Genomic DNA, 15,108 nt, shown 5'->3' with positions numbered 1-15,108 from the left:
ACTAAACACACAGATTGTGTTAAAGAATCAACACTTCCTAATACACTTTACCATATAATTAGTTCTCCACAAGAAATGCTTAATTTGTAATGACTCTCTGATGGATGTGAGAATAACATTCATTACCAAACAAACAACCTAAACTAGAACTACAGTTCGCTGACCATCATGACCTGAAATAAATGAACAATTCAGTCCAGTCAATCAATAAAAAAAAAAAAAAAAAAAAAAAAACTTACCTCAATTTTATTATTATTATTATTATTAAAAATGCAAAAACCACATTTTAAATGTGTTGAAAACAATTATTACATATTGGCAGGATTAAACATGAATTAAATTCTAAACATTGTATATTTAAAAAAATAATATTGGTTTTTAAATACAAGGTGTTACAACAGAGATAATCTCAATTCAATAAATAATTTTCTTACATTAAGAACTGAAATGGTTTACTTCAGGCTGTTAGTTTAAAATATTTAATAATTCATATTTTCATGGTGGATTTTCATAGCTTAAGGGCTGGAGAAAATGTTAAAACAATGAAATCTATATATCTAGCATAAAAGAGAGTCCTACATTTGACAAGTCACAAAAACAAATTAAGGCATGACAAAAAGTTACTGTTACCTTCAAATAACAAACAAGAAAGAGATGAATAATTTTGAAATCATAAAATGATAATCGGTAGCTCTTGGATCCGCCACGGGCGTCCAAGCTCCCGGATTCGCCACGGGCGTCCAAGCCTCCCGATCCGCCATGGCTCCCCGAGCCTCCAGTCCCGCCATGGCTGCTCAAGATCCTTGAGCTACCACTCCCATCCAAGATCCCCAAGCCACCATGGCCAGCTAAGATCTCTGAGCCACCACGGCCATCCAAGATCCCTAAGCCACCACGGCCATCCAAGATCCCTGATCCACCATGGCCGTCCAAGCTCCCTAAGCCACCGTGGCCATCCAAGATCCCTGAGCCACCATGGCCATCCAAGATCCCTGAGTCACCATGGGTGTGCAAGCTCCCGGATCCGCCACAGGCGTCCAAACCCCCTGATCCACCATGGCCATCCAAGTCTCCAGTCCCGCCTTGGCCTCCCAGGCCTCCTATCCCACCGTGGCTTCCCGGGCCTCCTGATCCGCCACAGATTTCCGAGCTCAGAGAGCCATGGCGGGACAGGAAACTCAGGGAGCCATGGCGAGACTGGGTGCTGGGAAAGCCGTGGCGGATCAGGTGATTCAGGGATCCATGGCTCCCTGAGTCTCCTGATCCACCATGGTCTCCCGAGTCCCTGGATCCACCCTGGAGGCTTCCCCTGTGTCCCTGCCCCGTACCCACCTCCAGGGCGCCCACCCCCCCTCCCTGATGTAATTATTATGGTGCGGGTCTTACCTTCCGGGAGGGGGAGGTAATGTCACAAAACGGCCAGTCTCCATCGTTACCCTGATCACTTGCACCTGAAACTCTGATCACCTGCACCTGTCACCAGCCAATTATCACCAGCCGCCACACATGCACGAAATGTAAAAGGAAGGGCGTAATCTTCCGAAAAAGAAAACACGGAAATATTGCGGTTGCTGTGGTTGTTTCATTTCTCTGCGGTTATGCTTGTCAATAGCACGGTATTGCAGTTATCGCGACAGCCCTAGTTGTCAATAGGCGCTGTCATGGTATTCTTCATAAAAAGTTTTCCGACGTCGCTGTCAGTATATTGGCAAACACAAGGCCGGGAGGGTCAACCAACTCTTGAGTTTAAACTTGAACTCTGAGTTGACTTACCCTGAGATGGGAAACTCAGAGTTTTCAGTTTCAGAACAGCTGAATTGTGTTTGTTTATTCAACTCGAAGTAGGTTGACTCTGAGTTAAGCGCGTGCACCACGGCTATGAAAAGTCATGATCAGTGGAGCTCCAAAATTATGATTCACCATGGCAACAGCTCCCTCCAAAAATACGTTCGGGTACTTCCGAGTCAATGCTAACTTTGATTTTTAATAACTGTCAATAACTATAATATTATATCATAATATCAGAGGTGAAAACTGTAAATTATTGAACTAATATTAATTTTAATGGTATCCCAAGGCCCCCAAAAAAGGGAAAAAGACAGAAAAAAGAAACAAGAACGTGGCAGCAGCTAAAAATGAAGTATAAAAACTATTCAATCCAGGTAAAGCTTTAAGCATAAAAGGTCCATGTGTGCAGGCTAAATGACTTTACAAACATTTGACATTAAATATCATTCAGTGTCTATTTCAATGCGCTGCAGCTTTTTCCACATAGTCTAACACACTTTTCACATAATTAAATATTCTCTAATCCAACCTGTTACATTTCTTAATTGGAGTAATACAATTAACTACTGACTTGTTGACAGCAAGAAGGCAGAGGGAGAACCTGCACCAGCACCGCACTGACAGATGAAGAGGAGATGGACAAGTAGTTTAGTTTAGTTTAGTTAAAATCCAAAAGTAAAAATAATAACTTTTGCTTTTGTATTTGTAAATAATAAATATGACCAAAAAAATTTAATAATTTGTGTTGATTTAACAGCTGTGGTTACGGCATCTGGTAGCTACTACTTCTCCATCTGGCAGCCTTCCATTCCATACAGTAATTAGTTTCATTTTCAGAAGGTGCTATGGTGGAGATATGCTTGTCATCAATGCATCCAACCACACTGGAAATTCTGAAGGAAATTCTGATTATTGGGTTACTTCCAGAGGTCACAGAAAGATGTTATCAAGTGAACGTTATTTATCAGATTAGCCTCATTTAAACCGTTTTTTACACCACTGATTTACAGTCCTCCCTTGTGAAAAAGAAGTATGCTTAATTATAATGAAAGTGTACTTTTTGTGTACTTAAAATAATAAGAGTATACTTTTTCAAAAGTGCGCTTGCAGATAATATAATATAATTAAAATTAAAGACCACTTAAGTGTACTTAAAGGGAATACACTTTAATGACACTATTTATTCATATACTTAAGTGTACTTTTTACAAATACACTTTGTAATAATATGTAATTAATTTGAACTTATAGTAAGTACGCTTTCAAAACATTATTTATAAACACACTTAAGTGCACTTTTAAAAATGCACTTTGTAATAATGACTAATTAAGCTTAACTTAAAGAAAGTACACTTTCGTCACAATAATTATAAACATACTTAAGTGCATTTAAAAAAATGCACTTTGTAATAAGGACTAATTAAGCTTAAATTAAAGAAAGTACACTTTCATAACAATATTTAAAAACACACTTAAGTGCACTTTTAAAAATGCACTTTGTAATAATGTTTAATTAAGCTTAACTTAAAGAAAACACACTTTCATCATACTATTTATAAACACACTTAAGTGCAATTTTAAAAATGCACTTTGTAATAATATCTAATTAATTTTAACTTAAAGAAAGTACACTTTCATCACAATATTTCTTAACATAGTGCACTTTGTATTAATGTCTAATTAAGTTTTATTTAAAGAGTGCACTTTCATCATAATATTTATAAACACACTTAAGTGCACTTTTTAATACTGTCAAATTAAATGTTACTTAAAAAAAGTACACTTTCATGACAATATATCTATACACACTTAAATGCCCTTTTTGAAATGCAATTTGTTATAATGTCTAATTAAGTTTTACTTAAAGAAAGTACACTTTCATCACAATATTGCTAAACAAATTTAAATGCACTTTTTTAAAATGTTTACTTAGGTTTTACTTAAACATACATTTGAAATAATTATGATTTTATAGTGTTTTAAATATGTACAATTATGTTTATGTATTGACAAATATACTAAATAAAATAATAATTTAACATAATTGAAAACATGAAAAATAATTAATTTTTATTTCAACTCAAGTGTGTTGTCCAAAATTATTTTGTTACTGTATTTAAATTGTGTTTAGTCTATAATGTACTGTGTGCATTAATGGATTTGAAATGTATTTTCCCTCTAAACTGCAATACATTTGCTTATACAGTATACTCCAATATATGTATGGTTGACATTTTTATCACCAGCTCCTGCTCTATGAACTCAATTAAAAGTGTCAGTTTTCTACATAATATTTGACAATAAAATGTAATTTATGAGTTCTTTATATTAATGTATTGTACTTTACATCTGTGTACAGAATACTTTTAATATGCATTTTGTTCTTAGTCAATTAAACACACATTTAATTGCATTAATTGCGAGCAAATTTAAACAAATCAAACAAAATTAATTTACATTAAATTCAGTTAAAATACATTTAATTTAAATTAGACAAGACTATAAAAATGATTGACTTTTAGTTAGGTGAATGAGTCAAGTTTTGTGAACTCACAGAGTCTAACAACACAATGTGTTGTATATCTGTAAAGAAAATCATTTCTAAATCATAAAGCACACGGCATAGCTGGTTGATATGTAATTTATTTTAATGATCTCAGTACTTACATGTGTTATAATACACGTATTCCTTTATTAGTTACATTGAGTATATACAGCACAATTTTACAAAGGATTGTTATAACATTTCTATTCAGTCAAAGAAACCATTTAGCTTAAGTCTTCTTTTTCACGAAAAACATGTTTCTGATTGTGTAATTTAAATCTAGTTGTATGGTATTCTCACCCAATTCAGCTGTACTCTACAAACCCCTCAGTCCCTTTCTACATTATTTGGGAGAGGTATGACAAATGTGCAGTCCTGTAATTTTACCATTACACATTTTCTTTTAAATGAGTCAGTGTTCACAGCATACACATAACTGTTTTCAGACACCTCATACACAAACTTGGATGAGATATTCAATTGAATGTCCCTACACAATGGTCTTTTTGACTTCACAAGATTCTGCACGACTACACAGCATTTTTTTCCACCATCACTGTCTGAAGCACTGGTGACAGTTTCATAAGAAACTAAGCTCAAGACTTTACACAATGTCCCATCTCTTAATTCTGCAATAGAATTATTTCTTTTCTTTAATCTGCTGTTAGCTTCTGCATGATACAGTGCCTCACCGATTATGAAACGAGTGTAGGATGTACAGTTACAAACTATACCACCATTCAATTCTTCTATGGCAAAGACGTGTGATGGACTTACAGTGTCAGAATGAGGACCAAACACAGTGACATTTCCAGTCAGATTTTTCACTTTACAACTCATGGAATTACTATTTTGCAGTTGGGAGAAGAGGTCTTTTAGTTTATCGTCTGTGTTGACCAAACATTTGTCCACCCTTTTTCGCAGACTCTTCCATCTAAGGAATGTCTTCACTATTTGACCAGGGACATGAGTAGTCCCATTGAAGTACTTTAATAAATTACCATTAAAAGACTCAAATGAAAACGTTGATGTTGCCCACAAGGGACCCCAGTTCTTAACACTGTCTGCAAGGTGTGTCAACAGGTGTACATTGAATGACACATTCTTAATACCATACAGCACCTCAAACTGAATCACAAATTTTTTCAGTGCTATTTCTGCTACACTGACTTCACAGAGTTTCACCTGCTGTTGAAGAAGTATATGCAAAGCAAAAACTAAAAGAAACAGGTGGTTCCAAAACTTCTTCTTTAGAACACCATTTAGAATAGGCAAAGAATAAAAAAGAAGAAATGACCGCCATTCTGATGCTTTCCAGTATTTCCTGTCTTGTATTGACCTGGGTGTTCTTGTTATCTCTACCGGAGGTTTTATAGCCAGCAGTTCTTGGTCAATTATGTCTGCTTTCGTGCCTATGTACCACTCTTTGTTGTGATTGTTGGAGTCCAGCCACAGAGTTGCCAGTTGTCGAGTGACACCAAGACAAACACTGTGCTGATATTCTGGTACAAAACCATTAATTATCTGAAACTTTTCTAATCTCATCAATTCCGTTGGGCCTTTTACACCCTTGACTGGCAGTTGTACGGTAGCTGCCATAGCATGGTCATAATGTTCTGTTTCAGATCGGAGAAGAGGCTCTGGTCTTCTATATGGATAAGGACCTCCACCTATATGATAACAGAAATCACACCCATATTGTCCATTGAATTGTTTTGTGTTTCTTAGGAGTGGGCGGGCAACTGAGTCAGAGCTACATATTAGTGCATACACCTTGGAAATATGCTCTACATTTTTGGAGTCTTTCCAAATTAACCCTTCCCTCTCAAGAGAACACAGCTCATTCACAAAAGGGGTTAGCAGAACAGACATGACAGGTTTCTTTTCACCAAACCAAATACATGGCAAACAGATGTTGTTTTTTCTGTCTGCTGGCCCTAGTTCTATTACCTGACACTGAATAGGCCACACCTGGTAATTTGAGCTTCTGAAAATTGGAATTCCATCACAATTCCAAAGTAAGCTTATGTCACAATCACCTAATTGCCCATTTTCTCTCAATTTTCTATATTCAGCTCCACACTGTATGTCATTTATTACATCTTTCTCAGCTGTAGTGTGCCTTGACAAAGTTAAACTTGGATTTTCAAGAATGTCTTTGAGCTGTGATGACAAGCTCAATACTAGAAAAAAGGAGCCATTTTTCAGATTAGCATCTGCATCAAATGCTGCCTTACAGACAGCACAATGCATCAGGCTTTTCTCTCTTGTCCCTAAGTAGTTACAACATGACACACAGTAAAAATGAGGTTCATAATGACCAAACTCACCATATGATTTGTTAAACAGGTATACGGTTTCCGGTACCAATCCTGGAAAATGTTCATTAAAAATTTTTAGAAGATGTTCTAAGGCAACTCCTGTTAGATTATGTCGTAACACATATGACATCAACAGCAGCAAACTCTGGCCTTTGGTAAGAGATGATCCAGGATACAGCAAGTCATCACCGTTATACGGCTCCTAAAAAGGACATGCACAGATGTTATGTGATGTTTATATTTAATAGCATACATTACATTAGTCAATTATTTTTAGGTAAATTATCTCATATAAAAAATACCAATGTATATATATATATATATATATATATATATATATATATATGTGTGTGTGTGTGTGTGTTATTGTTTTTTCTGGCTTACAGATTTTAATAATTTGATTTTGCTGTGGGGCAGAATGGTTTGTTGATTTGATTTATAGTTACAGAAATTATGGATTTGATCAAACAATATCTTAAAATAGCCAATAAGACAAATCCAGAATATGATTTATAGTTTAGTGTTTTTTTTTTTTTGACGGTGTCTCTATAATCAATGCATTTACCTGTGATTTGCTGCTTTGAAACTCTACAACTCTATCTGGTAGTCTCTGGGTGGCATCAGACAGGGTCTCCTCATAGTGAAGCTCAGTTAAGGTTGTCTGTATGATAAAAACAAATAAAACAAATGTCTGTTATATTTTTGCATTAACATAAAAACACCTAGGAAATACTATGCATAATCTACAAGATCACAGCAGCTTTTAATGACAATAATGGCAGTCTGGTGGTCACTGCTGATTTATAGTAAACCGTATGACTGTTTTGGTATTTCAGTACATTAAAGGAACATTACAAAAGTACTTTAAACCAAAATAATTACTCATGAGTTGCCACTGAAGACATTTACAGAATTTACAGTTTCAAGAAAACATATGCATGCGAACTCACACACACATGTTGGTTTCACTATATAACATCCACCAGTAAACGTACCCATAATGGATACTTGAAAAACACTATTTAATTAAATTCATGTTTTGGTTGATTTAGAAGCCTTTTTAAATGGTTATGACCAGTAATATGCGCTTGCAATATTGTTTATCATCATACTTCTCTATATATGTAAAGACATTTGTCCCTCAAAAGTGTAGTGACACAAATACACACACACAAATGACAATCGTGTCACAATATCTGCAATGTGCTGCTGTTACTATTCTAGTGTGTTTTGTAAATAATTCACAACTTTAAACATGCATTGATGTGTATTTGTGTCACTGTAAACTGATGTGGTCCATCACATGTGTGTAACATTACCTGTGATGTGTTGCTTTCCAACGGCTCGGGTTGCTCCTGCATAGGATCAATCTGCGAGCAATTCTCCTCATAGCTTGCATCAAGTAAGGTTGTCTGTATGATTGTATATATGGAAAAGTATATAAAATTAGCAATGTATAAATTTGGCAAAGTTTATACAATTTGATTTTTGTTGATGTTTCACAACTTTGAACATGCTTTGATATCATTGTAAACTGATGTGGTCCATCACATGTGTGTAACATTACCTGTGATGTGTTGCTTTCCAACGGCTCGGGTTGCTCCTGCATAGGATCAATCTGCGAGCAATTCTCCTCATAGCTTGCATCAAGTAAGGTTGTCTGTATGATCGTATATATGGAATAGTATATAAAATGTCAATAATGGTGTCCACTCTGATAATATGCTTGTGTTTCTCTCCTGTGGTCTTCTGCACTTAGGGTAAAAATCCAACCAAAAGATTATACTAAATTGCTTCTGACGTCAACACATCTAACTTCACAAAATTAAACTAAAGATATGGATCCATTTAGTCTTTTTAAGACAATAAATGCAAAAGCTCATTCCAAAATCTTACATGTATTACATATCAAAAGGTGAGACATCTGAGGATATTTAAAATAATTTTGTTAAACTACATCAGGGATTTTTTAAATTGGAAGCATACTCACCTGTAGCACTGGCTTTCTACATGAGGTAAGGGTAGCCTCATTGTGAAGTGACTGATTTAGGACCTCAGACAAAAATTAAATAGCATTATTACATTGTACATCATTGATTACCTAATATTGCATGTGTAAGTTAAATTTAAAACTTATTTGTGTTTATGTACATGTGTGTGTATAAACTCATTTTATTGCATTTTATAAATTAAAGTAACTTTTGCATTGCACCTATTGCATAAAAATGTTTATGAAACAACAATAACAGCAAAAGTGGGCATATACATATATAAAAAATAAACAATTTCTTACCTTAGACTGTGCGCAGAAAAGGTCTGGACATATGTTCTCTTTTTTTAAGAAATTTTTATAGGTCCTTCTATTTGAAACCTGACATATTAAATGAGATATGTGTCAGTTACATTATAGCCTATCTCTTAAAATATTAAGTAAAAGCATTTAGCCTTATAAAGGTAAAAATAATAGAACTAAAAAAATTACAACTTCATCAACAACAATAATAATAATAATAATAATTACTTACCTTTTTTTTTCTATACTTGTTTGCCCTTGGTTCAGGGTCATCGTTGCTTATATATGTTTTGTACTTCCTTTTTGTACGATTCATAATGGACTTCTAACTTAACGATTTGTAAATTCTCCTTTAATTATCTCTGCAACATTGGTCCAAATTTCCCGGTCAAATTTTGAATACAAACCAGCCAATGACGTGAAGGCGCATGAGCGAATGTCACGTAATTGGTCCAGTTGAGAGTCACCATAACGGCTAACTTTAACGAGTCAATTTTTGTGCATTTGCATCCTGGCTGACGCATTTTAAGGTAAATATTACTAAAATATTCACATACGTTTTGATAAAACGATGAATGCAAAAGAAAATAACGTCCGTTATTCGATTTCTGTTGAGTTGTACATCATTTACACTATATTTTCCTTAAACTAACGTTAACGTTACTTCGACTCGATCAGCAACTTGTGACATTTATTGTGTGACCCTTTTAAAGGATTGACTGAAGATGAAAACTCAGAGAAAAGGAAAGGTTTGTCAAATGCTTTAATATTATATTTGTTTATATGTATGCACCCCCCTTCTCCCCATTTATCCGTGTAACGTTAATTATTTATGTGTAAGTTAACTATTTAATGTGAAAAGACTTCAGAATTTGGCTAAAAACATATTCTACTAAAGTAACGTTACAGTTGATTACTAAATTTAAAACGTTTTTTATGAGTGCTGAACTTTATATTGTGTTTCTGTTTTATAATGTGTAACGTTATAATTTCCTTAAAGGAGTAGAAAATAAAATAAATTTGACTGAGGCTTAAAAGAAATTCCTTTATGGATTTAGATGTTATAGTAGTAATATTTTGTATTGAAAAAAAATCAATACAACTCTATATATTTGTAATAATGCTTAACAAAATGTTTTTTTATGAATTAATAAAACAAAAATCAGTATACAATTTTTAACTGTGCAGACAGACTTTGTTTTATCCCAATTTACAAGGAAGACATACAGATGTTAAATGTCATGAAGTGATTAAATAAATGTTAAGTGCACTAGTAATTCAGTAATCATATACTGTGTTCCAACTGTGTGATTCAAATACACTGATTAACAAACTTGTTAACTTCTTCTAATTGTAAAGGTTCTCTTTAAAACCTCACGCATGGAAACCGCTGTATTACGAGCTAATCCAAAGAAATCAGCAAAGGTATGTGCATTTGTGCATAAAGTTAATTTGAAATAAAAACATTATTCCAAAGCAATCTGGCATTGCTGATTGTAGATACATTAAGTGACGTCGCATCTGAAGCACAGAAGCCAGTGGCACATGTTGCTGTGCTTAGTGACACATCCTGAATTCATTGGCATGTGCCACTGACATGACACCTGAATGACACTGAGTGGCAGAACATGTCCCGTATGTTGTGACAACTCCACTAGTGACTGACAGATGAGCAGCTTTTCTGACATAATTGTGACACTAAATCCTAAATAAATAGCCAAATCTAGTGACATTTTAAATTAAATGCATTAAAGTCATTAATATTTGTTTTAAACATGTAACCCGTTCCACATCCGTTACTGTAAAACTTTAATTTAACATGCAGCATCATGTAAAAATAAAGGTTTTCTGTGACTCAGTGTCATTCAGGTGTCATGTCAGTGTGTCGTGAAAATGTCAGTGGCACATGCCAATGAAATCCGGTGTCACTAAGCATAGCAACATGTGCCATTGGCTTCTGTGCATCAGATGCCACATCACTTAATGTTAATACCGCTACTTGTTACCTCTCTAGTCAACTAAAATATAAATAAATCCATCTCTTTTGATTAATAGACAGACAATATCCTTTTAAAATCTTTTGTTTGTTTACTATAGTGTATATAATTTTTTTTTGTTTAATGTTATTATTATTCTTTTTTACAGGCACTTGAACTGACGGATTCAACCCCAAAGCAACCGCAACAGAGAGATTTAACAAGAGCTGTAATTATTATTATTTTGATTATTATTAAACTTAATTTAACCAGCCGAATGTAAGAGACTTGTATGACAGGATTATGTCACAATGATAGAGATTAACCATTTCCATACAATGGCTGTAGATAGTGCTTTAACTTAAAACTTGAAAAAGGGACACAGAAGTATGACAGCTTTTGCATTTCTGGATGAAGGACATTCTTATGTTGATTGTAGTTACAAAATTCTTACTTTGTAGTGATAGATTGTCTTGAAATCTTGACCTTGACACTGTCCTGTGCTAAGACCCTAACAAAACAGGCAGCCACTCATATGGTTGATGCCCTGAAGGAGGACCTGAGAAAACAAAAAGTACCTGATGCTAACACGGCCCCACCACTTTATGAGTCTGACACAGACTCTGACGCAACAGCCATTGATGCAGAATCCTCTCCGATGCAGGAACCACTCAGAAATGTAAGTGTTGCAATAAATAATATAAAAATAATTATTTTATATTAAACACAATCTTGAAATCTTTTTCTCTTACAGCTTGAAACAGAAAGTGAAGATGATAGCTCATCAAAAGAGACACCAAAGCTTGACACTGAAATTCTCCATGCATTGAAAGGTATTTATGATGAAGTTTAATTTGTTTTATAGTTGATGAAGCACAGGAGTTATATATAATGTTAACCATGTTTGTATCACTAGAGTTGCCAAAGGTGGTAAAAACACTAAAAGATATAGTGGTGGGCATGATGGTGGCTCCAGCCGCATCGAGAGAAGTGCAACATGGAGAAGTTGTATCACCACCAGCAGAAATGGTATGGATACATGCACAGATATGTTTCTCATGTTAACATATTAAACATTAACACATACTTCATTCTTAAATGTTAAATACATCATCGACAATGTTATGAACAAGGAATATAAACTCAGCATAAAAAAGAAAATTACCTTTTTAAATGTTAGTACAAAGGTCCGTCTTACAGGGATAGTTCACCCAAAAATGAAATTTAGCCCATGATTTACTCACCTAGGATGACATGATTAAGTCATCCTAGGTGTATATGGCATTCTTCTTTCAGATGAATACAATCGCAGTTATATAAAAAAAAATCTCCTGGCTCTTCAAAGGTATATTGTGAGAATCAATATGTATATTTTTTTGGATGTCCATCAAAGCGCATCTATCCATGATAAAAGTGCACCACAGAGGGTTAATTAAGGCCTTCTGAAGTGAAGTGATGCGTTCGTTTAAGAAAAATATCCATATTTAAAACTTTATCAACTAAAATAACTAGCTTCCGGCCATACACAAGTCGACTTGCAGCAATAGAGTATATAACTCAGATTGTATTAATCTGAAAGAAGAATGTCATATATACCTAGGATGGGTTCAGGGTGATTAAATCATGGGATCATTTTCATTTTTGGCTGAACTATACCTTTAAGTTATAACTGGTAGTGTCTTCAAGGGATAGTTCACCCCAAAATGGAAGTTCGTTCATGATTTCCTCAGCCTTCAGTTGTTACAAACCTGTATAAATTTCTTAAATTCTGCCAAACACAAAGGAAGATATGAGTGGTTTGGAATAACATGAGAATAAGGAAATCATGACAGAATTAACATTTTTGGGTGAACTATCCCTTAAATGTTCCACAGTTGCATGTTTATTAATTGTTTCTAAGTCATTGAAAAAGCCAAACATTCTTTAATTTTTTTACCAAAAAGAGATATGTAAATGTACTTAAAATATTTTTAGCAAATTATCCTTAATTTATTGCAGTATCCTAAAAAGGCATTTTTCTTTTTTAGCGAATGTATATACAGTATAATATAGCCACTGTTAATGTCATCGATGCGCGCACACACACTTCTGATACAATTGTTTTGTTTTTTACTGTTATCTAAATAGATGTCCCTGGGTGAAGGAATCATCATTCCAAAAAGGGCATTCGAGAGATTGTCAAAGACCAAAATGTCAGTATTTACCCAGGAGCTGGCTGTTGTCATGTTTGGACACGATGTTCTGGCGACATCAAGTCTAACTGGCAAAAAAACCACCAAAACAGCACTGGACACCATCAAAGTGAATGCGCTCATTGGTATGTTTGCAGAGGTGTCAAAAGTGTTCACATTCATTACTCAGGTAGAAGTATAGATACTAGGGTTTAAAAAGACTTCTGTAGAAGTTGAAGTATCAACTTTTTAGCTTTTTACTCAAGTAAAAGTGTAAAAGTACTGGTTTCAAAAATACTTAGTGTAAAAGTAATGTAAGGAAAAAATGCCATTAAGGACAAAAACTTAGGCCGCGCCACAGGGGCTTATAGTGCACTACCCTACCTCCTCAAAAAACATTCTTCTAAAGGCCATAATGATTATAATGTTATATTAAACTGTTAATGTTGAAAAATGTGTACTTCGTTAATTGACACCTCTGTATGTTTGTTGTTTCCTTGATTTAAACATATGGCAGCTACACAGAATAAATGGTACCTGAAAAAATTGTGCTTCATGTGATGGTAGCATTTAAATGATTTTATTTGAATGCAGCATGTTAACTCCTTCACCGCCAGCTTTTTAATTAAAAGTTAAAACCTCCACCTGAATTTGACGATTTTTACCCAACTTTCATGGCCCCCACAATATTTTTTCTGATAACAGTGATTATGTTTTTATTTTTGTGTTCACAGATGCTGTGATTGCTCGTTTTGAAGGGACCACTCCTTCTCAAGTCAGGGCTGTACTTCGACAGAAGTGCAACAATGAGAGTTATGCAAAAAAAATGCAGGAAAGTGGTGTCTTTAAAGGCGATAAGAATTAAATTACCATTAGACTGAATTGATCTACCAAAGGGTTTGTTCATGCAGTTCTTTTTTGTTGTCTGTTAAAATGTTAAAAAATGATAACTTTTTTGAGTTTATTTTTTTCTAAGGTATTTAATTATGCAATATTGATACTTGTTTGATTCTAATTTTACAATATTAAACTAAAAGTTTTCTCATCATTGTTTTTCTTCTAATTTATTTATGTTTGTTTCAACATATACAACTCATTATTCATTCATTAAATGTACTTTTGAAAAACAAAACATTTGAATCATAATTATTTGAATACCAAACTGTTTTATTGTCAGTGTAAGCATTGTGGTTTTGATTGCATTTAATTTAATATATTTGAATTTATTTTGCAAATATGTATTTGTGTTTGAAACATTATATTTAATTAATAATTAAGTTAATATACATTAACTTATATTTTATTTCATATTAATTGCTTGTCAGTAGATTGAACAGTGCACTTTAAGTATATTTTATAAACACTAGAAGCAATTATGAAAGTAGATATAAAGTTGTATTAAAGACCCACTTTAGTTGTTGCAAAAAAACACTCTTAATGTCAACTTGGTTCAATTGGTTTTTATTTCAACTTAATATGTGATATATTTGAAATAAATTACACTTAATGTGCATTCAGTGCACCGAAAACATTGCATTTAATTCACACTTAAGTGTATTGTTGACTGACATCAAAGTATAATTTAAATCACATTAATTGCCCATCATTATATTGTGTAGTACACTTCAAGTATATTGTAAATACACTAGAAACAATTATGAAATTAGATATAAAGTTGTATTAAAGTCCCATTTAAGTTGTTCCAAAAAATCACTCTTAATGTCAACTTATTGCATTTATTTCAACTTAATATATGATATATTTGAAATTAATTACAGTTAATGTGCATTGAGTGCGGCGAAAAGATTGCATTTAATTCACACTTAAGTGTATTGAAAACTGACATTAAAGTATAATTTAAATCACATTAATTGCGTGTCATTATATTGTGTAGTGCACTTTAAGTATATTTTAAAAACACTAGAAGCAATTAAGAAAGTAGATATAAAGTTGTAATAAAGTACCAATTAAGTTGTTCCAAAAAATCACTCTTAATGGCAACTTATTACATTTA

The 15,108-nt window shown here is 33.7% G+C and overlaps 2 protein-coding genes across 3 annotated transcripts; one reads left to right on the top strand and one right to left on the bottom strand.

The window, feature by feature from the left end:
- Nucleotides 1-4,413: 4,413 nt before the first annotated feature.
- LOC306872261 (uncharacterized protein) lies at nt 4,414-9,082 on the bottom strand. Of its 2 annotated transcripts, XM_079420759.1 has the most exons (7): nt 8,948-9,082; nt 8,645-8,707; nt 8,222-8,314; nt 7,974-8,066; nt 7,220-7,315; nt 6,664-6,856; nt 4,414-6,003 (listed from the first exon to the last, which is right to left on the bottom strand). In XM_079420759.1, the coding sequence occupies exons 3-7, from the start codon at nt 8,261-8,263 to the stop codon at nt 4,661-4,663; spliced, it is 1,767 nt and encodes a 588-aa protein (XP_079276885.1). In that variant the 5' UTR covers nt 8,264-8,314; nt 8,645-8,707; nt 8,948-9,082; the 3' UTR covers nt 4,414-4,660. The 2 variants fall into 2 exon arrangements, with proteins under 2 accessions (XP_079276885.1, XP_079276884.1); XM_079420758.1 differs by having other exon boundaries at nt 4,414-6,856.
- A 327-nt stretch (nt 9,083-9,409) lies between these two features.
- On the top strand, nt 9,410-14,216 carry LOC306872278 (uncharacterized protein). The gene is made up of 9 exons (XM_079420776.1): nt 9,410-9,477; nt 9,661-9,696; nt 10,307-10,372; nt 11,093-11,152; nt 11,432-11,602; nt 11,678-11,756; nt 11,840-11,952; nt 13,051-13,240; nt 13,829-14,216. The coding sequence occupies exons 2-9, from the start codon at nt 9,673-9,675 to the stop codon at nt 13,957-13,959; spliced, it is 834 nt and encodes a 277-aa protein (XP_079276902.1). The 5' UTR covers nt 9,410-9,477; nt 9,661-9,672; the 3' UTR covers nt 13,960-14,216.
- Nucleotides 14,217-15,108: the final 892 nt, after the last annotated feature.

This window comes from Barbus barbus (assembly GCF_936440315.1).
Source record: "Barbus barbus genome assembly, chromosome: 1".
Lineage (NCBI taxonomy): Eukaryota > Metazoa > Chordata > Actinopteri > Cypriniformes > Cyprinidae > Barbus > Barbus barbus.
Note: the sequence above shows the minus strand (reverse complement) of the source record. Positions and strands in the feature narration are given on the sequence as shown.